The 27,568-nt window shown below is 47.4% G+C and overlaps 1 protein-coding gene across 2 annotated transcripts in view; it reads right to left on the bottom strand.

Annotated features, from left to right (window-relative positions):
• Positions 1-497: 497 nt before the first annotated feature.
• Positions 498-27,568, bottom strand: part of BCKDHA (branched chain keto acid dehydrogenase E1 subunit alpha) — a 159,387-nt gene continuing 132,316 nt past the window's right edge. For both annotated transcript variants that reach the window (XM_086938630.1, XM_086938629.1), the window contains exon 10: positions 498-3,142. In XM_086938630.1, coding sequence (XP_086794756.1) covers positions 2,972-3,142 — 171 coding nt within the window. In that variant the 3' untranslated portion in view covers positions 498-2,971. The remainder of the gene's footprint in view (positions 3,143-27,568) is intronic.

Genomic DNA, 27,568 nt, shown 5'->3' with positions numbered 1-27,568 from the left:
CAGTAGGACAACAGGGACAGAAAAGTTGAGTTTGGGAGAGCTGTCCAGCCCACAAACATTTTGTAAATTAATGTAGAGAGCATCATAAGAATTTTTATAAAAAATGAGATTATTCACCTCACTTTCATAGCCTTTAGTGTGGGACATAATAGAGGGCATCTATATGGAATCTAAATCAAAGCTATTCTGTTCAAGAGGGAACACCTAAATACAATGTCAATACAAGACTTTAACTCCAGTTAATGAGTACCTCAGAGCTGGAAGGGCGTCCATATTCTAAAAGTATTAGGGCACCACGGAAAGTGTACCTAACTGCTGTAATAAATGCACATATTATTAGTATTTTGTGGTAACTTGCAAGTCTGCTGAAGTCTTTTAACAACTGTAGGAATAAAAGGTCATCAGGAAAAGGTGTTCGAAGAAACCTCAGGCAATTTAAACACATGGAGAAGGAAGGACTAAAATTTGTACTGGCAGAATAATAGGTTGACACATAAGCAAATCAAGCAGCTTTTATTGGTGTCCCACAACCAGATTACTGTTCTCAGGCATGTAACATATTCCGGTACAGTCCCCATGTAGCTCAAATACCCATGATAAAACATCTCTGCTCAGCATAATGACAGCGAGGACATCTGGACATAGACACTGATGAATGCTACAGGTACACAAGCTTCAGTGATCCTAGGATAAGAAATGCTTCTGTAATGTGCTTCAAAGGCTCATCATGTTTGGTACAGCCAACCCTAGAGACAGGGAGCAAAGCTTGCAGAGTTTGCTTTGTTTATTGGACAAACTGTTCCACTCTGCCCTGAAGTACCAAATTTACTGTCAGCACGCATCTTTGCTGTACTATGTTCCTAAATCAAAAACATAGATTATCGTATGAAGCAAATCAAATAAACCCATAAATAAATACCCAATTGCCTGATGAAAAAAGCCTAATCACAGCAATATATAAGTTACTGAGCCCATGTAGTGGGAGCTTATGTGGTGCTCAGCTCATTTGGTGGCATAGTATAAAGCTATGTGAACTCTGCAACCCTGGCCTTAAGTTTAATCATCTACCAAGGAGAGCCATGAGAAAGCTGAAAATCATGGCCCGAGCCGTAACAAAGAACATTTAATGCACCACCACCACACCTGCTCACATTTCACAAGATAGGGCATTTCATTCTTTTGGCCTCAATGCAAAGCACTACTTACTTTAAATGACCATGAACCCTGTAGCTCCTACAACATAAGCCACAGTAAATCCAGAAATTATAATGAGCGAGTCAAGATTACTCTTGTGTAATAAATATGTAACAGCCTTAAGAACAAACCTGACAAGAGACAACCACCTTGATGGTCTGAGCACTCTATGATCAGGGTTGCTGGTAAATCTAGTGATCTAATGCATAAATGTTAATCCATATGGAGGTCCATTTTACTGCTCCTGTAGCAGAGAGTCATATTAGATTAACAACTATAAAAAAGGCCAAATATCTTCCTTAAAAATTGTACATCTACCACAACTTGACATTACTTTAGTCCACTGCAATTTCTGACTGGTTGGGTGACTATTCTGGCAGAGTCTGAAAAAGGTGAACCATAACATATAACAACTCAAATGGGTATCTGGATGTCTCTCTGTGCTTAATGACAAAGCTACTGAGAAGCAGCTCGCTAATGGGCAATTCAAATCGTGCTTAACAGAACTGACCTTTTATCATGGAATGGCTTAAACCTACTGTTGGGTAAAATAAACCAGGCAACCCTTTCTAGCCCTAGTAATGCAACCCTCAAGCATAGCGCTCACTTTCTGGAAGGAAGTTTCCACCAATATTGTCAATTGTGACTGTGGAGCAGTAAAGATCAGCGTTATGACCCTCCAATGACACTTTGTATTTTATGTGGAGGCAGCAGTGTTAGGTCATGATTGTGAAATCTCTTTACAAGCCAGGGTCAAGCTAAAAACTGAAAAGCTGTTGATCAGTTTCAAGCCCTTCTATGATGCGAGTGAGGTTCCTTTCAACAGGAACCAATGTCCAAATCCATTTAATGTCCACATTTATTCTTGAGCAGTTTGATCTACAGGCCTTCAGGCATTTTCCACACATCACCTAGGAGAAGATAAGACACTAGCTTCTGTACATTTTATATGGAAAAGATGGTACACTGCCACACTTTAGACAGCAGAGCTCTTCTATATGTTTTACATAACATTCTATTGCTGAGGTCAGTCATCTACCACTAACACTGAAGTCCCTGGAATCAAACAGATGGCAAAAGATTGTGCTTCAGCAACAGGGCTATTCCTCCTTAAACAGTCTTAATGAAATGTGCTCAGGTAAAGTTATGTAGGAGTTACTTAGTTCACATTAGTAGAAAGTCCACAATGTGCAAATACCAGTGTGCATGGCCTTTAAACCAAAGACGTGAACATTAGTACATTCTCTGCATACTGCAACAATGCTTCTCACTGGAACTTCTGGGCTGCAGATGAACACTGTTGAATGTTTAGTGGAATCCTCAACCTCTCCATCAGACAGCTCATAGCACTGGCGGCAATGCTGCCACTTGTGGCTGGTTTGTATTCACTTTCCATAAAACAATGATCGTAAAGTGTGTTTCGAGCCGGTGTCTTGTGAAAAAGTCAAATTAACTTACAGAAGTATAATAGATTAGTAGTCTGCCCCATAGAGGAGATGGTTCAATTGTGTAACCCCCATACACCCATTTTCCACCACTGATTGTTGAAGTACATGAATGTCTTCCATCCACTCCCTTACCAATCATATGAGTTCCATATGCATGAGGCCAGAATGGAATTCACCCTCCAAACTCAGTATGGTGAATATATTGCTCCTTAAGTCCCAAAATGTGCAGACTTCATCAGCTGACCTCTGAAAAGGTTAAGAGTTACAGAAAGTCTAGACTAAAGACAATTTATATTCCAGGGAGATGGAGTAGGAAGCAGGATAAAAGCTTATTTTTCGTAAAGGTCCAGAGGGTAGTGCTCGCCATAGATCTTAAGATGCCGAAAGAGAGACTCCTGCTGCTTCTGGATGTGAGAAGGCATTGTGGCGTACACATCTGAGAACATGAGTTCCGGCTTCGGTTTCAACTTCCGTTCCGCTTGTTCGAAGGCCTCCATCACCTGGAAAAAGAGGTCAGGATGAGCGACAAATATTAAGTTATAGCTCCACTTGTAGGGAGCACAACACAGCCAATGGAGGGTCAAGGTGTTTCAAAAGGATTGAACTTACTCAATGACATTTGGTATTCTTTTATCAACCTCACGAAGATGAAAGACTAAGTGAATCCACCTGTGTTTCAACATAGGATCTGGAGGTTTCAAAGCTGTCTACCAAAGGTGTATTACCCTACTGAACCATCCAATCGGCTAATGTGGTGAAGCCTTAGACATCAGAAGCACCTACAATTCTTTCACACAAAAAACAAAACAATACTGGTAATACAAGTTTTCTTTCATGGGATTGTTCAATAAATTCAGAAACGCTGTATAGTTCCCCTCATGTGAAGGATTCGGGAAGACATGAAACAGAGAAGAGAATATAATATAAAGCAAATTGTGCACAATGGAAAGCACATCCTTTCCATTTATGTAATTAAAAACACTTAATTATAAAATATGTATATATTACACAAAGCGTCATATTTGCTTATCTGCCTTATTGACATTTTCATTTTCCCTTTCTAAAAAGAGAAAGGCCAGGAAACGTGTCAGTATTTAGACCATCACTCTCTCTCTCCCAGCTCTATGAGAATCATCGTACAAAAGACTGACCTGCCTTTTCAACTGTTTTCCACACAAATTCCTATAGTTTTTTTATGTTTCATTCACCTCTTATGTTTTGGTTCATAAATCAATTTCTGAAACATATGTGCTGCAAAGTGTCGGCGGTATGCTCACAGTTGAATTTCTGTAGAAATGCAAACATGCTGAGGGAAAGGTTCAAGGTCTCAGGCATTCACACCAATATTATGGGACAGTGCAATGAATGTGACTGGAGCAGTTATGCTGTTATCTAGAGGGTCAGATTTAGAGTTTGGTAGAGCGGGTATTCAATCAACTTTGCAATGGAGTACCCTTGCTGCCAAACTCTTGGTGAACCCGGACGATTTAAGGCTAGGCCGACCAACAGTATGTCGACGACAGGTCCTACTCTTGCTCCATTGCCGACACACTCCTCTGATGGCCCAAGAGTACAGGATGTTGGAGGTAACTCATCCAACTGTCCATCCAATTTACAGTGGGTAGTCGGTGGCTTTTTTTTTTTGCTGTCCATCACCGGCAAGTAAACCTGCTGGTGAGGGACAGTAAAAATAAAATAATTACCTCCTCAAACTCCTATAGTGTGGGGACATTAGTTCTACATTTTTCAAACAAACTGTTCAGGGAGTATGCTTTCAAAAGAAAGTACATCTTTCAAAGAGAGATGCAAATCAGCCTTTTCAATGGTTTTACATGAATCGCTGTGATGGACGATCATACAAACCATATCATTCACCGCTGGGTCGGCGGTGAACTCTTAATTTGACAGAAAGAGTAAAGCAGGGTGGTGGATGTAAAGTCCTTTACAACTCTGACTGCCTTTACTCCATCTGCCAAATTCTAATTTGGGCTCTTGTGCCCTAGACAGCACACATCCGTTGGAGGCTTGGTCGGCACTTCATAGCCTGCATCTAGTGAGAGAGCCTCAATATTGATGGAGGAACAGAGCCCAATCAAGGGATTCTCGAGCAAAGACAGCCCTAAATCATGACAAGGTACTACCCTTGAATCTCTCAGGATCCTGTAGGACGCCATGATCAGTCAATGTCAATGTTGAATACAAACAATGATTCTGCAATATAGAACAGTATGTTAAAGTGGGAAAGCAAGCTATTAGTTGAGAGTTTTAAATAAAATATATTAGGCTTTTCTTGGGAAGATATTTCATGCACACTCATAAAAAAATCAGCTATTAATCTTTAAATATTTGATCAGGACTTTTTGTGTGTAGGTGAGAGTGGAGCGGGAGTTGGATTTTGTTTAACAAAATGATTTTACTTGCAAGTCCTACTACTGTTCACTATCACCAATCTGCATAGGTTCTGGTGCACAATCAACTCCCAACTCCACACCACCTCCACGTAACTGAGCCTATCCACCACTGGTTTTGCATCCGAAGACTTCTCCGAAATCATACATATAAGGAAAAAGCTAACACTCCCACCACTCTACACTCACACTTGTGGACACTTCCACATCCTCCTCTAAATTCTGACCAACTTCATGTTTCTCCTACAAATTCCAAGGAGCTCACATCCAAACTGAAGTTAGCTGACATGTGCTACCGCTCTCTCCAAAAGACCCCTTCTTTGAATAAATCATGAAGTCGCGAGCCCTCTTTTGCAAAGTCCTATTGTGCTTCACTACCTTTTGTGCCTCTCCACTCAGAGTTTGTCTGCAGCAGTCACACCACTACTCTAAAACACACCACTGTAGGCTTTTATCACTTTGCCTTCACATTCTCTTTCATAACCAAAGTATGGTATTTCAACAAACTGTGTCCAATGGACTTTTTCAGTAGCTCTATACTTACAATATGTTCATTTCTCTTCTACCATGTTTATGGGAGTTCCTCTTCTAAAAATTGCTTTGATACATATATTAAACTTCATTACATCTACCAATGACAAACACCTCTCTTTTATCCTTGTTCTCCCTCACCTCTCAATGGCATTCAACTAAGCCTATCATCATTGGTAGAGGAAATACTTGCCTTAACCTGCGCAGCAATGAATTCTTATATTACCACGTAAATCATTCTTTTAGTTTCTTGGAGTGATTTCTCCTTGACTAGGGCTTATTTTGGAAAAGAAAATTCAGCGGTCTAAAGGCTTTTTAGGAGACTGACACTAGAGCTGCTAAATACAGTGATTGCGCATCTCATGGCTTCCTCGTCTTCATTTCACCCCATGCCTCTTTCTTCCCCATACTAAACATCCTAACTTTATCAAATTTTTGAACGTTTTTTCCATGTCTGCTTTCTCTCACTAGCTTCATTCCTTTCTCTTCCTCAACTTTTATCCATTTTTTTCTCTCTCTAGCTATGAGTCAAAGTCGGATGATGAAAGGAAAATGCTACTTACCCAGTATGCATCTTTTCCTGGCATATAAAACTGTAAATTCATATGCATTAGCATAGATCGCCTTCTGGTGTGAGGCCCAGATGTTTGCACTTTGTTTTTCTTCTGAGAAGTTTTTGTAGTCACAAGGTAGGTGACTCCTCCCTTTGGTGATAGCGCATGGGCATTGACTCCATCCCCAGATTACACAATTAGAAAGACAAAATGCAGCTGACAAAAGTTCAGCACCTCGGTTTCTAAGTAAACAAATGATTAAGTTGTCTGTGAAACCACAACCGGAGTTCGCCGCACTTTTACTCCATTGGAAACCAGATAGAAAGATTCATATAAAGAAGGACGGTGCACCAGGATGAAGTCAGAGAATTCCAAATGGATTCCAAAATATATCCTTTATTAAATTTTCAATTTAAAATTTGGACATCAGCCAATGTGTTTCGTTCCGAATGGAACTTTGTCAGGGCAGAAGCATCTTTATCTTGGTCCACTCAATCAGTATCGGACAGTCAACTGGTTCTGAAATTTAATCGTATTCGATAGAGGCCTGGATTTGAAAATCATATACAAGTTTTAGCGTCCCACAGACTTCCAAGTAGACCAATTTGTCTAGAGGGTATAAACCCGGGTCCTCTGTATTCACCTTCACCAATCACATTACATTTTAAAAAAGGGTCCGAGGGCCAGGGTAACGGCCAATAGTCCTGGTCAATGTTGACACTCACGGTAGTAGTCCCTCATCCGGACTTACAAAAAAAATAAAGTCTGGATGAGGGACTGCTACTGTGAGCGTGAGTAAACCAAGATAAATATGCTTTTACCCTGACAAAGTTCTATTCGGAACGAAACGCGTTTGGATGAAGTCAGGATGAATTCTCTGACTTCATCCTGGTGCACCGTCCTTCTTTTTATGAATCCATCCCCAGATTGTTTTGCAATGAGGGTTGATGATGTCCATGTATAGTGTATCTACTCAAGATAATACTGCAACAGAAAAAGGTACCTGGGGAGCCGGGTGGTTGCATATGTATCTACACTTTATATGCCAAGAACAGATGCATACTTGGTAAGAAGCATTTTCTGTTTGAGGCATATGAGCTGTAGATCATATGCGTTAGCATAGACTATACAGCAGTTATCTTCCCAGTGTCGGCGAACCTGTATCTATTGCAGTGGTTTGAAATAGTGTTCTTAAAACTGCCTAGCCCACACTGGCTTGTGGTTTTGCTAACACATCTGCACAATAGTGTTTTGTGAATGTGTGTGGTGTAGACCATATTGCAGCCTTTCAAATGTCATCTAAGGGTAGGTTCCCTAAAAATACCATAGACGCCCCTAGTTTGCGTGTAGAGTGTGCTCTTGGGGGAATTGTTAAGGTGTTTTCAGCCTTGGGGTAGCATATTTGGAGACATTTAACTATCCACCATGCAATACTTACTTTTGAAATGGAATTGCCTTTATGTGGTGGGGAAAAAGCAACAAAGAGTTGTTTGGTTTTCCTAAAAGATGTGTTTCTTTCAATATAATAAGGTATTGCTCTTTTCACATCTAACGTGTGAAGAGCACGTTCTGCTACTGAGTCTGGTTGAGGGAAAAACATAGGTAACTCAACAGACTGGTTGAGGTGAAAGGCCGAAACTACTTTGGGTAAAAAATGTGGGTTAGTCCTAAGAACCACTTTATTGTAGTGAATTTGTAAAAATGGTTCTTGTATGGTTAGTGCATGGAGCTCACAAACTCTACTAAGAGATGTGATGGATATTAGGAAGGCTACCTTCCAAATCAGACATTGTAGTTCGCATTTCTGCAAAGCCTCAAATGGCGGGCCCATGAGTCTTGTAAGGACTATGTTAAGACTACACATGGGAGAAGGTAGAAGTCTAGGAGGAATGATTCTTTTGAGTCCTTCCATAAAGGCTTTGATAGTGGGTACCCGAAACAAAGACAAGAGTTGTCTGTTTTGTAGGTAAGCCGCTATGGCAGCAAGATGTAATCATATAGATGTATATACTAAGTTAGCATGTTGTAAACCTAACAGATATCAAATTATGTTTTGGGTAGAAGCATCTAACGGATTTATTTTATTGTTAGTACAATAAATTACAAAACGCTTGCATTTTGCTGCATAACATGCTCTTGTGGTAGCGCGTCTAGCCTCTTTAATGACATCCATGCAGTCTGGTGGAGATTAAGATAGCCAAACTATGATTTCAGGTGCCAAATCGCAAGGTTAAGTTGACTGGGTTCTGGATGCCTTATCTCCCCATGGTTCTGAGTGAGAAGCTTGGGGGAGAGGTGTAACTTTTGATGAGGAACTAATGACAGTTCCAATAGCTTTGTGCACCATGATTGCCGAGCACATGTGGGAGCAACTAGGATCATTGTGAAGGAATGTTGCTTGAGCTTCCGAACCACTAATGGAATTAGCGGGAGAGGTGGAAAAGCGTAAGCAAAGTTCCCTGACCAATTCATCCATAGCACATTGCCTTTGGACAGTGGGTGTGGATAACTGGATGCGAAATTTGGGCATTTTGCGTTGTGTGTGGCGAACAGGTCTATTTCTGCGTAGCCCCACATCTGAAAGAATGGGAGGAGTACTTGAGGATGTAGTTCCCACTCGTGGATCTGCTGCCTTTGACGACTGAGCAGATCTGCAATCTGATTGTTTACTCCTAGGCAATGTTCTGCAAGGAGATATATCTTTTGAGGTATGGCCCCTCTCCATATGCTTTGAGATAGGTGTGAAAGCTGTAGAGTGTGTCCCCCATTGATTTTGTATGTAGTATTGTTTGTACAGACTAGGACAGCCTTGCCTACTATGTGTAGTTGAAAAGCTTTCAATTCTAGAAAAATTGCTAGCAGCTCTAGATGGTTTATGTGGAGTTGCTTTTGTTGTATTGTCCATATGCCGTGAATAGTATATTGTTGAAGATGAGCTCCTTAACCAGCGAGGAGTGCATATACTAGGAGTACTATCTATGTAACTGGGTCGAGGAATGGCCACTCTTTGGAAAGGTTTTGTGTATTCCACCACTGCAGAGAGAGATGAGTGCGGCCATCCATCAAAACCAGATCGGTTAACTGACCTTGAGCCTGGTTCAACTGACGTGCTAAGCATTCCTGCAGGGGACGCATTTGGATTCTTGCGTAAGGAACAATTAGATTGCAAGACACCATAATTCTGATTAACTGCATAAACACTTGGGTTGGTAGTGATTGTTGCAGTTTAAATTGTGATATCAGTGTTTGCATGTTGCATATTCTAAATGGGTTGGGGTATGCTAGAGCCCTATGGTGTCTATTGTAGCTCCTAGGTACTGTTGCGTGTTGGAGAGATGCAAATGAGACTTGGTGAGGTTTACAGTGAATCCCAAGTCGTGAAGTAGTTGAACTGTTTTGGGAGTGTGGTGTGGGCAGCTGTGTTGCGACTTGGCTTTTATTAGCCAGTCGTCTAAGGGACGACGTGAATATGTTGTCTTCTTAAATGAGCTGCTACTACTGCTAGGTACTTGGTGAATACTCTTGGTGCCGTAGTGACCCCGAATGGGAGGACTTTGAATTGATAGTGTTGTGCGTCTACCACAAAACCTGAGATATTTTCTGTGAGCCGAGTGAATGGGAATTTGAAAATAGGCGTTCTTTAAATCTAGAGTGGAAAGAAAGTATCCTTGTTGAAGCAGTGGGAGCACTTGTTGTAGGGTGACCATGTAGAAGTGGTAGGATTGAATGTAGAGGTTTAGCTGTCTGAGGTCCAGAGAGATGCAAAAACATCTTTTGTTTTTGCATGAGGTCCTGAGAGAACCGTCCTTTTTGGTAATTAGAAAGTATAGAGAGTACACTCCTGATCCTTGGTGGTGTAAGAGGACTGGTTCTATTGCATGTTTGTGTAAGAGAGAGAGGATCTCTTGTTTTAAGTGGGTGAGATGTTCTGGTGACATTGCCCGCTCTCTTAGAAGGATTGTTGGTGGAGTGCTGGTAAGTTCCAGGCAACAACCATTTTGGATAATTTTTATTACCCACTTGTCTGAGTTGATTGAATTCCAGACAGGGAGGAACTTTGAGAGACGTTTCCCGACGGGAGTGGAATGGTCGGGGGGTAGTGGGGGGGAGGTCACTGTTTGTTGGCAGGGGAAGTGCAGGTGGAGTTGTCTCTTCCTCTTCCCTTGTTATCGTTTCCTCTGTAACCTTCGCGAAAATAGCCTCTGGAGGGGCTAGATTGATTGTTCCCCTTGTAAGAGGAGGAGGGATTTTCTGACATTTTCTTTACCCTCCCCTGTAGAAGGAGCGACAAAAGGAACCCATGCTAGAAGGTAAATGTAGGGCTCCCACGGATTTTGTAGGGTCAGTATATTTCTTCATTTTTTTAATGAAGTATTCACTGTTGGCCCAAAAGGATGTTCTTTATCAAAGGGCTGATTAAGTATGGAAGATTTAACCTCCTGCTTAAATCCAGAGATTCGAATCCAAGTGTGTCTCCGCAGGAGTATGCTAGTGTTAATAGCACGCAAATCTGTGTCTGCAGCATCTAGGGCGCATTTTATTGAAGTGGTTGTGATGAGCTACCCTTCCTGAATGAGGTTGTTAGCTCTAATTCGTCAAAATGTGCCCTGTCGTAATGTGCCAATAGAGCTTGAGCATTAGCAATACGCCACGAGTTGGCAGCCTGGAAAGCTCCCCTTTTGCCCGGTGCATCAACACGTTTTGACGCCTTATCAGGAGGAGGAGCGTCACTAGTTGTTTGAGAGTTAGCTCTCTTGCCGGCATTAGACACAACAAGAGAGTCTAGTGGTAACTGACCTCTTATGTATACAGGGTCTGAAGGAGTGGCCTTGTATTTTTTATCTACCCGAAGTATAAGTATGCGGGCTCTAACTGGATGCTTGAATACCTCGTTAGTATGTTTTAACATGCCTTTTAGCATGGGTGGAGTGTTGATAGACCCCTGAGAATGTGTGAACGCTTCTACAAGAAAATCCACTTCCAGAGGGTCACTATGCAATTCCACCCCATGATATTGGACAGCCCTGCTGAAGAGTTGCGCAAAGCCAACGTTGTCATCAGGTGGAGAAGGCCTAGAGGGATATAGATCAGGGTCATTTGGTATATCTGGATCCTTATCGTAATCATCCCATGGGTCAGTGTCATGTGGCAAGTCTGGGTCTTGAGGGATATGATGATCATCATCATCCCCAATGCCATCCCCATCCCCATCATCGAAATTGTCATCCTGCGAGTCTGGTGACATTGGAGGTGGTGAATTTGATAGTGTGATGATTGGAATAGGAGGAGGAGAGGGAGGTATATAAGGGGGAGAAGAGTTGGTACCCATGTCTCTTATTTACTTAAGAGGTATAGGGGCCTCTTGTGGGAGGTGTAACTTCAGTTTCTTGGGAAGAGTAGCCATACGATGTCCAGTTTGGGATCAATACTGAGTTTTTTCTATTTTGGATCCAGAGGTGGTTCTTCAGATGGAGGTTCTTTGGAAGGAGTCTCTGTTCCTTTTGGAGTGGATTTCGGCATCAAAGATTTTTGTTCAGAGCTTCGGGTGCCAAGTGTTTGGAATCTAGTTCTTTAGTTTTAGCCGGTTTAGGCTATGTAGTTTTCGGAGTGGTTTGTTTCAGCTCCGAACTTTTTGGCGCAGAGGTTGTCGGGTCCGAGCTTTTAGGTGTGGAGCGTTTCAGCGTTTGTACTTGGACGACTTCAGTTGTGGCTCTTTTGGCTTGGAGGGTTTCGGCTCCTAGGCTTTCGGTGCCGAAGATGTCCTCGGTACAAACAACATGGGAGGAGTCCCATGTTTGTCCTTATGTTTCGGTGCCGAAAGTGTGGAGAAGTGTGGCTCACTGGTTAGAGGAGGCAGACCTGGAAGCAGAGGTCAGCCCGGGACCAGGGTTCAATTCCCGGCTCGGCGGGGTCTTGAGTCCTAAAATGTCCATGGACTCGACAATTCTCGCTCCGGTGCCACCTCGATTCACGGGTTCACACTCTGCGACTCTGGGCAATAGCTTGCTTAATCTCCACAACGGCCCCTCGCGGCGGGATGCCTGGCTTTCACCTTGCGGATACCCTGCCGGGGTTATCTCACAGGGGAATACCAGGACGGGTTCCCTAAGCAAGCGCTTAGAAACCGCTTGGTGATTTGCGCTATATAAATTCCTGTACATTTACATTTACAAAGTGTTGGTCCGGCACCGGACTGGGATTGGCTCAAGCCCGAGGCAGGAGACTTATGTTTGTGTTTAATAGCCGGACCGGAGGGCGGGGCATCTGAAACTTTAGCACGCTGTCGACCAGAGCCAGAGGGTGATGCCGGAGCCTTTCCCTTAGGTTGAGTGAGCACCTGGGCGTCTGTACTCATGGTCCGTTGAGCCGGAGTGACCCTCAGGTTTTCTTACATGTCAGAGTCGGCTTCGGACACAGAGACCGGCTCTTCTTCTTCTGGTGCAGAACTGTGTTGTGTTTCGTCAATGAAGATGTTCGGTACGGAGCTGCTGCTGCGTTGCATCTCGTGGCGTCGAGCCGGACGATCACGGACGGCCTTTTTCGATTGGAATGAGCGACACTCTTTGAAGGATGATTCTTCATGTTCCGGAGATAGGCCCAGGTTGCAGATTTCGTGCAGGTAGGTGCATGTAAAGCTCCAGATCAAAGGTTTCACAGTTTGGACTATAAGCAATGAATGGGAAAGCGCGATTGAAGACAATACCGTCGAGGGTAGAGGATTGCGTGTCGAACGGGTTCGAGAACTATACCGAACCGGAGAGCAGCAATACACATCCAAACCCGATCGCAGAAAAAAACTATCTGGGGATGGAGTTGATGCTCATGCACACTATCATCAAAGGGAGGAGTCACCTACCTCGTGATTACAAAGACTTCTCCGGAGAAAAACAAAGTGCAAACATCCGGGCCCAACACCAGATGGCGATCTATCCTAACGCGCATGATCTACAGCTCATATGCCTCAAACAAAGCTTTGATCGGCAAAAGTGAGTGCCAGTGCCCACCACTTACAATCACCAGCACAAAAGAAGCACTGGTCCTTCCCTGTGCACATCTACGGGTAACCATAACCCGTAACAAAGTTATGGCTCTCCTCCTCCTCTTTTCTTTACAAACCTCTTCCCTTCAGTACTTCCTTTCATCTTTCATCCACACATTGAAGAGTAATAAATTATCTTTTGCTACCACTGTTTCTTCTGTCCCAGTAAGACTCAAATCTGTGATATTCTCACAACCATTTGACACTGTATGACCATCCACCCACTCATGCTACATTTTTCAGAGCCTGAGATTACCTATTTATTTCTATCCACTTCTCCAGACATCCTGTCCCACTTCAATGGGTTCCGCTCACTCCCAGAGTTAAAACCTCTCCCCCCCTTGCATGCTACTTAAGCTCATCATGCATCTGTAGTCATTCATCTTCACCACCACACAAGAAAGGTTCTGCATAGAATTACAATTGTTTGACTTACCATTCCGGACATAAGCCCCTCATTAACATCATGGTAACCAACGTTTGTGGCTATTTACGAGTGCTCTTTTTGAACTATGATGACACTCGCTCTTACTTTTGGATAAGGTAATTAGCTTTCTTCCTAGAACTATGCCCGCCTACCTACCCTTAAGGAAGTCTGCCAAAAATAGGACATTGTAGAAATTTCTCACCTTGCTTTTAAGGCTGCTAACTGCACTTCGCATCCACACCACTCACAAAACCTTATTGCAACAACCATTCAAGAGCTCTGTGTTGGTAACAACCACATCCTTGGAGTTACCACACCACTCTGCGCTTTCTCACATTTCACACTCTTGATTTTATACTTTGTCTCTTCTACTAAGGAAACTCTAAAGCGAACATAAGCAACTACCTTTCTCCCTGCATTGTAGATCATTCTTAAAGTACACCTCCTCTAGGGTGAGGAACAGCAGAGCGAAGGTCGCAGAGATCACCGTCCACTCCCTCAAAACATCTTACACATGGCACACTAAGTTTCAGGCCACAAAAGCATGCAGTTATTGTTGCCTCATCCACCACCCCTGGTGGCGCCTCATCAGCAATAAACGTACTCAAGCAAAAGTGCTGAGGTTCCAATGGACCGTGTAATGCTCTACCCATTATTGCTGTTACAAATGTTGCTACTCTCAAATAGTGAAATCTTCAATTTCTAAAGTCACAATGCCAATCAGAAACAATGTTTGCTCCTGTCTCTGATAGTCCATACTCCAATCCCAAAAGGATCATATCTCATGACTCATTACTCCTCATCTCAGTCTTAAACAGTCATTATCTCAGTTTCTGACAGGCCATATTTCAATCCCAATAACACATCTCAGTCCACATAAGTCTCTATTCAAACATTTCCTATGGGCAAGAATACATTTCCAGACTGATAATTTTAATTCAATATGTGCAAGAGTTTTCTTTATAGTACCTGTTATAAGGTGGTCCTGACACTCTGGGCAGCCCAGATTTTCCGCTTATTGAGCATCTATATTTGTTGGGCATTTTCTGTGGGAAAGCCTCATAAGTTGTGACTCACCCACAGTGAACTCATGATGAAAGAGACTGCATGTGGATTTTACTCGTGTCCCCCTAGCTTGACTAGGCCGCTGCACAGCAGCAGGAGTAAGGGGCACCGGGCTGGTTACATGCAGATACGTGTGTACATGCGTGTGCACACGTGTACGGGCTGCGAAGGGGGATTTCTGGCGTGAGCAGCCCAGGAGCAGCTACAAAGTGAATGCTGTGGCAGGACTTATGCAGAATTGGGTGGTGGCATGGAAGCACAAGTAACTACTTTTGTAACAATATATTTCTAAGAGACATTAGTTAGTGTTAGATTCCTTACCTTAGAATATCCCCAGGAGTCAAACTGGATACGGAAAGTTTTTTGTCATCAGTACTCCTGCGTGTCGGAAGGTGGCGTAGTGTGGCTCCGCGTCCGTCGCTGGCGTTGTATGCGGCGAGATGACGTCACAGAGGCTACTTAGGCACCACCCATGAGCGCTGACGTCTGTTCTGTACACTACTTTCTGCACCAGGAACGCAGAGCCATGCAAGAAACTGACCACTGGTGCCATGAAACTAGGGCCCTGGAAAGGATGACCTTAACCCTAGAAATCAGTTAGCAGAACAGACAGGATTGGTGGGGCGGTAAGGAATCTATCACTTAGTAACTTGTGCATCTGAAAGAGACACGTTAGGGATAGATTTCTTACCTTAGAATAGATACCCCAGCAATACCAACCCCGGTGGTGGGTCTGTGAACAAGATTACACCAGAAAGTCACGGAGAACGGAACGGCCAAAGAAGCAGTCTCTCCGGACTTAACTGTCAAGACAGTAATGCTTGGTAAACGTGTGCAGCGAGGCCCAGGAAGCTGCATGCCAAGGGAACGCCACGTCCTAAGGCAGTAGTGGCTGCCATTGCCCTGATAGAATGAGCACATAGCCCCACAGGAGGCTCCTTCTTAGCCAAAGAGTAACATGCTTTGAGGCACAGAACGACCCACCGAGAAATGGTCCGTTTGTGCACGGCCCAAGATTTTTTGGCTCCTAAGTAGCCAACAAAGAGCTGGTCATCCACCCGGAACGGTTGTGTGCGCTTCAGACAGAACGAGAGCGCACGTTTTAGGTCCAGACGGTGGAGCCCCTCTTCCGGTTTCAAAGGATGCGGAGGCAGAAAGAAGGTGGGCAAAGTAATGGTCTGCCCAATGTGGAAGGGCGTGACAACCTTTGGCAGGAAAGAAGGATGGGTCCTTAAAACAACCTTGTCCAGATGAACAGAAAGGAAAGGAGGTTTAGAAGAAAGAGCCTGGAGCTCACTCACTCTTCTGGCAGAGGTATTAGCTACCAGGAAAGCAGAGAGTGAGAAGACATAATGGACAGTTATGAAGGGGCTCAAAGGGAGCGCACATCAGAAAGGTCAAGACAAGATCTAAGTCCCACTGAGGCATTATGAAAGGCACAGGAGGTAACGTGTGTGTAATTCCTTTGAGGAAGCGATTAACAACCGGTGACTTAAAAAGGGAAGGCTGATCTGGAAGCCGTAGAAAGGCAGAGATGGCCGAAAGTTAACCTTTGATAGTGCCCAGAGCAGAGCCCTGCTGGGCCAAAGAGAGAAGGAATAGAAGGACCTTGGAAAGAGGGGCAGAAAGGGGTTCCACATCCTTTGCTGTGCACCATGCCACAAATTTGTTCCACCTGCAGGCTTATACCGTTTTAGTGGAGGGACGCCTGGCTGCCAGAATGACATCACAGACTTCGGAAGGAAGATTGAAAGCGGTCAACTTTCGCCACTCAATCTCCACACATGGAGGTGGAGGCTGGACGGGTTCGGGTGGAGAACTGTTCCCTGGTGCTGTGATAGAAGATCCTCCCGAAGAGGCAGTTGGATCGGGGGATCGATCGCCATGCTGAGTAGCTCGGGATACCAGTATCGTCATGCCCAAACCGGAGCCAAAAGGATTACTTGCGCCCGATCGAACGAAATCTTCTTCAACACTCGGGCAGAAGTGGTATAGGCAGAAAGGCATAGAACAGACTGCAGCTCCACTCACGACAAAAAGCGTTGCTAAGCGAGTGCCGCCCTAGAAAACCCAATGCGCAGAACTGATGACATTGCACGTTCTCTTCGTGGTGAATAGATCTAACCAAGGCTCTCCTCACTGCAGAAAGAGACCTTGAGCCACGTCCGAGTTCAGATGTCATTTGTGATCCATCATGCACCTGTGGCTGAGTTTGTCCGCCCTGGCGTTCAGAGAACCTGCCAGGTGTTAAACCACCAAGGTAATGCCTTGATGTTCCAGCCATGTTCAGAGGCACAGAGCCTCCTGACATAGGGTCCACGACCCCACCCGCCCTGTTTGTTGCAATACCACATGGCGGTGATGTTGTCGGTAAACACCTGCACCACACTTCCCCGGACAGAGGGAAGGAATGCCTTCAGTGCAAGTCGGATCGCAAAAAAGCTGCAAAAGATTGATATGGAGCCGGGACTCCACCAGAGACCAGAGGCCTCTGATCTCCGCCTCTCCCAAGTGGCCGCCCCATCCCAGGAGGGACGCCTCCATCACCACTGTCTGCCCCGGTTGGGGAAGGGAGAGCGATCTGCCATTGACCCAATAACGATTAGAGAGCCACCCCTGCGATTGTCGTGCAGTGCCCAGAGAGATCTGGACATGATCAGACAGGTTGCCCTGGTGCTGTGCCCACTGGAACTTCAGGTTCGACTGCAGAGCCCGCATATGCCATCTGGCATGTTGCACTAACAGGATGCAGGAGGCCATCAGGCCCAGGAGCCGGAGGTTCATCCTGACTGAAACTCGCGATAGAGGCTGAAAGATGGGAATCTTAGCCTGAATGTCCCAGACTCGCTGCTCGGGAGGATAAACTCGAAACTGCGGCGAATCCAGAACTGCTCCGATGAAGGCGAGCTGCTGAGAGAACCCCAGAAAATGCAGGAGGACGGCCGTAGTCTGGAGGTGGGAGACGACTGCCTGGGGCGAGCCCGCCTTCAACAACCAGTTGCCGAGATAGGGGAAGACTGGAACACCTGATCTGAGCAGATGAGCTGCGACCACCGCATCACTTTCGTGAACACCCGAGGGGCACTGGTAAGGCTGAAGGGGAGCACAGCTAACTGAAAATGCTCTTGGCCTACCGTGAACCGCAGGTAATGCCGTTGGACCGGCAGAACGGGGATATGAAAATATGCATCCTGCAAGTCCAACGCTACCAAGATGGGTCCAAGATGGCCCCCTTTCTCCTTCCTGGGGACCAGAAAGTAGTGGGAATAACAACCACGTCCTACTTCTGGCCCAGGAACGCGCTCGATGGCCCCCTTGGCCAAGAGGGCCGCGACCTCCAGTTGGAGAAGCGCAAAGTGATCCCCCAACATGCAGTGGAACTGAGGTGGTATGGCTGGGGGGGCAGACTCGAAGGGGAGGGAGTAGCCCCTTCGGACAATTTGCAGCACCCACCTGTCCGAGGTGAAAGAAAGCCAGTGGGGGAGGTGATGATTGAATCCTGCCGCCAACCGTCGTGGGGAGCACTCCAAAGCTCGGTATAGGAAGGCTTTGAGGTGGATGCTGCAGGAGCGGAGGTGGACTGACCCGCACACTAGCCCTTTGGCCACGCCAGCACTGAGGTTGGTTCTGCGCAGGCTTCTGGCTGAACGAATGTGTAGGGGCGCCCCTTCTGTGACCACTAAAGGAACAAAAAGCAGACGTGGCCGGGCACGTGGTGGAGAGATCCTAGGACTTGGCTGTAGCCCGAGAGTCCTTAAAACTCTCCAGCGCACTGTCTGCCTTATTGCCAAACAGGCGAGTACCATCAAAGGGCATGTCCATGAGGGAACTCTGAACATCCCCTGAAAACCCTGTGGACCGCAACCAGGCGTGGTGACGGAAGGAGACTGTCGTGGAGATCACCCTACCCAGTGAGTCCGCAGTGTCCAGCCCACACCGGATGGCGAACATTGCTGGGTCTTTCCCATCAGCATCAACTCCTTGGAGTCTTAGGGGGAACAAAGGTACAGGCCGCCCCCCACTCCCAATGTACCAAAACAGAAAGGCCTGTCCTTCAAGACACTCCTATTTTTCAGCTCGGCTGCAGGATCTATGTGGGTATGTGCATAACCTTATCACTCCCCTTCCCTTGTTATATCAAAGATCTTTAGTTCCTGCGCAAGTGTCACTCTTTGTCACAGTACAGACAAGAAAAGATAAAAACTGCCAATATATCATCACCCATCCCACAAAAATTGTGGAGAAAGAGAGTGAGCACCTCGCGGTAGAACCACCAATGGGGTTATCTGGCTAGCAAATGCCAGTGTACCCACTTCTCATCATCGGTTGCTCACTCTCAAGAAAGTGGAAAGAAAAAGACAGACTAGAAGGAAAGGACAAACAACATGTAATGCTCCTTTTCCTCCTTAACAGACAAACAATACTCAGTTCCGTGCCACAGCGGATAGCAAGTACCACTCGCTGTTTAAGTGTACATATTCACCATGCACCTCTGTGAGAAAAAGAAAAAGTGAATCTCATACATTAAAATTGCAGAACTCACTGGCCACTCCTGCTTTTATTCTGGGCTGTGAGTGCTCCAACTTAAAAACAGCTCAAACTGAACCAAGTTTCATGCGAGTCTAAATCATTGGTGATTTAGACTCGCATGAAACTTGGTTCAGTGTGAGCTGTTTTTAAGTTGGAGCGCTCACAGCCCAGAATAAAAGCAGGAGTGTTCTGCAATTTTAATGTGTGAGATTCACTTTTTTTTTCTCACAGGGGTGCATGGTGAATATGTACACTTAAACAGCGAGTGATACCTGCTATCCGCTGTGGCACGGAACTGAGTATTGTTTGTCTGTTAAGGAGGAAAAGGAGCATTACATGTTGTTTGTCCTTTCCTTCTAGTTGTCTATTTTTTTCTTTCCACTTTCTTGAGAGTGAGCAACCGATGATGAGAAGTGGGTACACTGGCATTTGCTAGCCAGATAACCCCATTGGCGGTTCTACCGTGAGGTGCTCACTCTCTTTCTCCACAATTTTTGTGGGATGGGTGATGGTATATTGGCAGTTTTTATCTTTTCTTGTCTGTACTGTGACAAAGAGTGACACTTGCCCAGGAACTAAAGATCTTTGATATAACAAGGGAAGGGGAGTGATAAGGTTATGCACATACCCACATAGATCCTGCAGCCGAGCTGAAAAATAGGAGTGTCTTGAAGGATAGGCCTTTCGGTCTTTCCCATCAGCAACAGCTTGGCAAAGTACTGCCCGAACCTCCTCCGAACACTGAGGCAGCGACTGCGCCACCGTGTCCCACACAGTGAGAGTAGCGGCCCAAGAGGCCTGCAGTGTTCACAGACCGCAGCCCCAAACTGGCAGAGGAAAACAATTCCTTGCCAAACTGCTCCAGCTTCTTTGATTCCTTATCCGGCGGGGCAGTAGGGAATGCGCACTGTGAAGTGGAGGCCTGGATGACCAGGCTCTCCGGAGTTGGGTGGGGCGTTAAAAAGGCAGGGTCACCCGGTGCCGGGCAGTGACGCCTGGCCACGTTCTTATCTACAGGAACTCCTGTGGCTGGTCTAGAACAGGGGCCCATCAACACATCAGTTAACGCCTCATTGAACGGAAGCAGAGAATCCATAGAGCTTGCCACCGGCTGAAGAACATCAGTGAGGAGGTTGATTTTGAGAGTGACAGTAGGCAGATCAAGGCCAGGCCCTAGCCGCTCTACGGAGCACCACAGTATATGTGGAGCCCTCCTCCATGGCCACAGCAGGAGGAGACTGAAAACCAGGCTCAGAGGAGAGGTCAAGGCCACCTGCATCCTCCGACACTTCCGCCCACTCCTGTTCAGACTCACACTGCCGTGCAAGAGGGTCCTCAGACCCCTCCCAGTCGTCCCCCTCCTCCACTGCCCGTGGCACAGGTGGCGGGGGAGGGACAGGGGAATACAAATGGTCCAATTGCGCCGGGAACGGCACCGGTGGGCGCCGATCCGCCTCCATGTCCCAATTAGGGTCCCAACCTGGAGCAAAATTGTCCGGAAACCCGGGCAAGGGCGGAACGAACTGAACCCATTGCGGAGCCGGGGGACCTTGCGGCGCCGGATCCGGCGGCGGAGGCCCTTGCAGCTCCGGGGCGGGAGCCGCCAGCAGTGCCGGTAGCTGAGCCAGCGGCAAGGAAGGGCCCTCAGCTGGGACCACGGGGCCTGAAGGCGCACCAGCGGGAGCCCAAGGCCTGAAAAGGCAGTCCATGGCAACAAGAAAATCTTGCACCTGGGCCGGAGTCAACGACGGATCCAGATAAGATGAGTAGGATGCGGGACTCTCCGGCTCCAAAGGAGCCGTGGGGGAGGTACCCCTGGCCCCCTCGGCCGCGTCCAGAGACAAAGGGGGGACGTCGGGGGGGGGGGGAACAGCCTTTACAACGCGGGTATTACCACGTGCTACCATTACAATGCAGGCATTACAACGCAAGTTGTTACAACGACTTGCGCTGGAGGGCGCTGTTGGATAGGGAATAGTTTAATTTTCTATTCCAACACCTTCCCTACTGTAACGTGGGCTGGAGTTGGAATAGAAAATTAAACTATTCCACTATCCAGCGCAAGTCGTTTTAAAGACTTGCGTTGTAATGGCACGCGTGGTAAAAGCCCGCGTTGTAATGCCATACAACCAACGTCAGAGAGCGCAAACGCTTCTTCGACTTTTTCTTATGACGTCTCTTACCTGATTCCAAGTGTGAAGACTTCGACCCGGAGGAGCAATGGTGATGGCTCCGCGGTCGATCCCTTGATCGACCCCTGGACCTTGAACGTCGTGGAGATGACTGCCCTGCCTCCAGCAGCTTTCGGGACCACTCCAGCAAAGCCTTCGGAGCCATGGCAAGACAGTCGGAACATGACTGGGAGTCATGGTCTCCCTCCAGACAGTAGGGACAGATGCCATGGGGGTCGGCCACCGACATCATACGGCGACATGCCCCACAGGCTTTAAACCCAGACATTCTTACGTGGCACCAGGAATCAAAGACTCAAAAGAAGTAGAGACAAAAGTCTCAAAAAAGTTAGTCAAAAAGTGACTAGGGTACGTGCTATAACCGGATCTGCGCTTGCTGGCGCGGAAAAAGAAGGAACTGACGTCAGTACGCATGGTTGGCACCTAAGTAGTCTCCGTGACATCTTCTCGGCGCATACAACGCCAGCGACAGACGCGGAGCCGCACAACGCCACCTTCCGATGCGCAGGGGTACTGCTGACAAAAAACTTTCCAGATCCTGTCTGATGCCTGGGGTTATTCTAAGGCAAGGAATCTATCACTAACGTGTCTCTTTCAGATTAGGCTTTATACACTTGGAAGAAATATGCAAGGGAAAGTTAGTGTGTTTTACTGATTTCAATTAATTATTCTCCAATGGGGATGTGGAGCCCATGGGCTAGTGTAACTTTCCTAAGGCCTACAAGTTCCAGACCCGCACTAAAGTACACTGTAACTTGAGTGAGAAGAAGTATTCTGCAGAGTCCAAAGTCATATTTGTACTGCTTTTGGGGCATCCAGAAATGTTATATTTCTCGGAGTCAGCTCATAATCAGGGCCTGGCTGGTGGCTAATTCAGCCAGGCGGATTTAATGACCTTTCTCTCCAAGCCGTGGCCCCACAGGCCCAGACCAGCACAACAAGCATTCCAAGGGCGAGGGCCTCTACTCCAAGAGGAGAAGGTCAGAGGAGCTACAGGTTCATCCATCAGTAGCTAACGTCTGGAGGGAAGGCAGCAAGGGGGTATGGGGCTCTCTGAAACCATGTGGCAGGAGACACTGGACGACGCCATCTTGAACCACCCCAGAGGCCTAGGCTTGAAGGAGGGAGCAGGGGCAGTAAAGTGATGTGTCGCTGTGTGATAGGGCAAACAGAGACTTCCTGCCAGCCCCCTCCCCAAATCTTTAAAAAGAACTTGCACAGGAAGAGGAGCTCTCTCTGGGGTGTGGTCTGCTGAGGCAGAGGATTCTGGAGGCTGACGCAATGGGCAGTTGGAAGGAGGAACGCCGTGACTGTCCCAGGATCCTGAACAGCGCCAGGAGAGGAGTCCAGGACCAGTGCACAGAAGCAGGGGCCTCTGCACAGGGAGAAGAGAGGCCCAGGAGGAGAGCCAGGCGAAAGGCTCGTGCAGGGAGCCAGTGAGGATCGCTCCCTGCTGAATCAACCCTCCGTGTGACCAGGAGGGCGAAGGAAAGTGCTCCCAGTGGCTGGGGTGCACAATCAGGATCAAGAAGAAGCTAAGATCACCAAAATTGGACCCCTGGGGGCTGAGATATGCTCCCCAGAAGGTAGGCGACCTTTGACCTCTGCCATGAGCGACGACGAAGCGCGTGGGGCTCTGCCGCCGGTCCAAGATGGGCCCTTGGGGTGGGTTAGGTCCCGGGGCTGCCCCCAAGAGAAGATAGGTTGGGGAGCGCCATTGCGCTCCCTGTGAAGGTGCCCCCACGGGGTGCCAGCAGCCCACCCTGGCCCCCGCCGAAAAGGAACCCGGGGAGTGCCAGTGCACTCCCCCTGAAAGAATTGCAGGGGAAGGGGCCCGGGATCCCAACCTCCAGGCCCTGTGTGAGGAAGGAGGCGGAGGAGCCTCGTCGCGCCCCCGCGAAGATGAAAGTCAGGAAGCACAGTAGCACTGCACTCCCTGTGAAAATGTGCCATCTTCGGGGCCCATCCCTGGGCCCCGAAGAGGGACGGGAGACCGGGGGAGTGCCGCAGCACTCCCCCGTGGCGGGAGGAAGGCAGGGGAGTGCTGTTGCACTCCCCTGAGGACCGGATGGATCCGTAGGAACCCTCGTGTCTGCCTGCAGGAGCGGGCAGACCAGAAGAGATGTGCCAGCTCCCGGGGCAGCACGTGAGGGTGCTGGCCAGGCAGGGAGCTGGCGGGGCAGCCGGGGGTGGGCTACCCGGGCTGCCCTCCAATGTGGAGGTCCTTACACGGGAGGAGGGGCCCGGGTGGTAGCGGGCCACTGGAAATCGGCAGGAGCCGCCGGAGGTGGGCTCCCCGAGCCGTATCACTTACCTGGGGATACAGGTGGGACTGGACCCTCCAACGGAAGTCAAAAGCAGCCGGAGGCCCATATCGCAGCTCTCTCCGATGCAGCAGGAGAGCCGCTGCTGTAATATGTGCAGGGAATGGAGGAAGCGCCCCATAATGCCATGCAGGCCCGGACCAGCCTGCAAGGAAGAGTCCGCTTTTCTCTGCTTGTGGTGGCCCCAGGAGAACACGGTCACCACAATATGTGCACAAAGGTGCAGGGGGAGCTGCAGGAACAACACAGTCTCCCCCAGCACAAAACTAGATGTCCCTCCCTATGTCTCATGGAGACTTGAAACGAATAACCCCTCAAGGGCCCATCTTGCATGTCAACATCTTTTGGGCTGGAACTTTGGTTCTACAGCTGGGGGTGTTATGAGAAGTGCATCAAGTGGTGAAGGGCTGAGCTGGGGATGTCTGGAGAAGGGCATCCCCTGGAGGTGAAGAGGTGTAATTGCACCAGTAGTGAATTTACTAATGTTATTTCTTTCAGAGGGACTGAAGGTCACAAGTGTAATTTGAAGTACCTGTATAAGGTGATGTCATAAGCAAAGTGGGGTTATGTTGCCAGACATTCCTGCTAGGGTGTCTGGCTGTATATGCTTAATCATGTGATTTAATCTGTGATGCCTTTAGGGGCTGTAATAGCAATACATTCTAATGACCAACACATGTGATGAGTACTGTAATTCTAAAGTGATGCTTAAACATGTATTCTTGCTGCTGCGCTTAGGTGAAGAACCCAGACTGTTAGCCCTTAAAACATAGTGGTGTATACTTCATGGTCAGTAGGAAATGCTCAGTCAGTGTTGTATGTCACCAGGGCAGGTGTACCTATTTTAAATGCTTGTTGAGGTAACAGGGCGGGTCGCCGCTGGGATAATACCTGTGCGCAGGGCCCTCGCTCCAGGTTAGGTTCAACTAACTGCATTTGGGGGCAAGATGATGTGCATACATGTGAGTGGTGGTACTAGACCCCACCCCCTGCAGGAGGGGTGGAGATGTTATGCAATGTCACTAAGTAACTCCAACAGGTTATGTATATTTGTAAATTGGTGCACAGTATAGTGTTTGTGTTTAATAAATGTACTCTTACCTTTATAAAGCAACGTACAGACTGGACAATCAATTATTGAGTGTTATTTCTGCGCACCTGTAATGGAGATTACTAGCCCACACCACCTCCCTTGAGTAAGCCTCAGACTGCTCTGCAACACTACCCTCTGAGAGTTAGGTGCTACAATTGGGTGTTTGGTTCCCAGTGAAGGACAAATGTAGTCATGTTATTTGTGCAGGCCTCACAGATACTGCCTCGTTTTCCAGTAGTACCACTCTGTTAAAAGTTAAGTTCTCACACCTTTTCATGAATCAATTATCTGACAAACCACAGCGGTAAAATAGACGTTTAAATTATACCCCAGAGCTGCAATGAACTTACATTTATAGCTCTCACCAGCTATAATTTCACATTTCAAAACACCCGATCTAAAATATCTGTACTGAGAAGATGGAATATAAAGAAACTCAGGATACTGGTATTCAACAAAAAAAAGAGTAAAATTCTTCCATGCTTGCCCTCCCCTATGACAGTACAACTCTAGAGTCAATGTAGGATACTACGTCAGGGCCAGGAGGAGAGGAGTAAGCTCATCTTTCTTCATTTTACTGCTCAGCAGTCATGTCAGTTTAACATTAACAAAAGAACAAACTTCATTTCCCATAACCCCTGGAAAATAACGAATTCGCTAAAGACTCCACATCCAATCAGGTCACAGCGTGGAGTATAATAGTTCCAGCCCTCTGTCAGTTGCCCTCTTTTATCGCTGCTTGCAGCCGTGCAAGTTGAGTGTGGGACTTCAGCCCTTTTTTACCTTATTATTCAAATGTGCAAACTTATCTTGTGTTTTAGGTGTGGTTTTCCTGTGAGCACCTTCTCTCCGTAGCGGCAGCGCTCTGGCACTCCTTTCGCAGATGTAGAAAATTGGGTTTCTGTTGCAGAAACCCCCCACTTTTTGCCAGACAACTGATGCACTTTGACTTGATGTGCCGTGGGTCCCTGCCAATCAGGTTCCCAGGGTGTGTGTTCTTTCCCAAACCTAACCCAATTAGCAGCTCTGGCCACAGGTCAGCTCCTGGTAAATGGTACCCAGGGCACTGTGAGCAGGGAAGACCTCTAAGGGCTGCAGCACTTATGGTTTCACCCTTAGAAACCCTGTGTGTGTACAAGTACGTGTACATACACATACACACACACAAGACAAGTTTCTGGACCCCTAGGGTGGGAGCCTTTGCTCCCTGAGCCCAGAAACAAAGCCTTTCCTGGGCGGAGATGTTCACACCTCCCCCAGGCCAGGAAGAGCCATCTGTGGCAGGGGAGCTTCAAAGGCATGGCACCCTTTGCAATGCGACCCCCAGCCTCTCCTGCTAGCAGGAGCAGACCCCCTGCCTGTCTCCCCTCCTTTTTAGTGGGAAGACAGGTGGGAAAAAGTTGACCAGCCCAGAAGGTGTGCCAACTTCAGCCAACTCCACCCCTCAGGTGGGGGAGGCGAGGTGAAGCCCTCTCTTCAGTGCTCGCAATCTTGCAGATGGCAGGCACTCCCCAATCAGGATAAGGGATGGTGCTCACTCCCCCATGTGGGGTGAGCACACCAAGGGTGTAGTCACCCTAAGGTCAGTAGCCCACTGGCTACTGAACTCAAGACCCCTAAAACGCCCGCTAAATATTATTTATTTATTTATGGATTTTGTAAAGCGCACGGCTACCCCCAATGGGGGTGTCCCGGCGCTAAAAACTGATTGGCAGAAAAGAGAGGAAATGGACTACACAGATACAAAAAGCCAGGTCTTCAGGCGTCTGCGGAAAATCATTTCAGATGGGGCAAATCTAAGATCAATAGGTAGACTGTTCCAGTATTTGGCTGCAAGGACGGCAAAAGCTCTGCCACCCATTCTAGTGCGACGGAATCTAGGCACACACATGAGGCGCAAATTGTTGGAGCAGAGATCCCTGACCGAGTAGGACAACCTCAGTCTTTTTCTTAAATAGTCTTAAATACAGTGTTTAGGTGGAAGCCCTGAACCACGAAAGCAGATTCCCACAACCTAAGAAGAAAAAGGACAAAAGACGACACCCAGCATCGGAGACTCCAGAGAACAATTGACTTGGCCCCAGCCATACCGGCACGTCTGCAGTTTCCAGAGATCCTGCGCCAAAAATCGTCTTGTCCTGCAGCCAGCGACCTCCAGAACCCCTGGGAGGACTGACTGCCTTCAACAAAGACCAGATCTCCTGTGAACAGAAGCTCTGTTCAAAAGAAACTCCGAAAACAGACTCTGAGCCTGCTGAGGACAAAGAAACCTGGCGCCTGGAACTACCACTTCACCCGTCACCTACGGCCCAAGTTTGAGTGGCCCACCAGTCCCAGGGAGGTCCCCCAGGGCTCCAGAGTCCAAGTTCACAGTGAATTGACCACTCCAGGGCTCCCCAACGTCTCCTTCACCTCTGCACGGAGAACCCCCAAACCACGAGTGGCCGGGGAAATCCAACCTTAAAAGACACCCCTGGATCCAGCCGCCCTGCACCCTGGAGAAAAGAACCCAGGCTGAACCTATGACCCGAGCCCTTCAACTTACCTGCCCAGCTGTTGGTTCCTCCCGGAAGTCTTCCTGGACCGAGCCTACAGCTAAAAACCGAAAACGAAAATCCCCATTGAAAACAACAGGGCACCCAACGCCAAAACAGCACTCTGCACCCGGCCGCCCCCGCACCGATGAGGGTGCACCTTTTGTGCTGGCTTGAGTCCCCTTGAGCTAAAGTCCAGGAGCTTCGCTCCCACAACCAAGTGGTCTGC

The sequence above is a fragment of the Lissotriton vulgaris genome, chromosome 9, assembly GCF_964263255.1.
Source record: "Lissotriton vulgaris chromosome 9, aLisVul1.2, whole genome shotgun sequence".
Taxonomy (NCBI): Eukaryota; Metazoa; Chordata; class Amphibia; order Caudata; family Salamandridae; genus Lissotriton; species Lissotriton vulgaris.
Note: the sequence above shows the minus strand (reverse complement) of the source record. Positions and strands in the feature narration are given on the sequence as shown.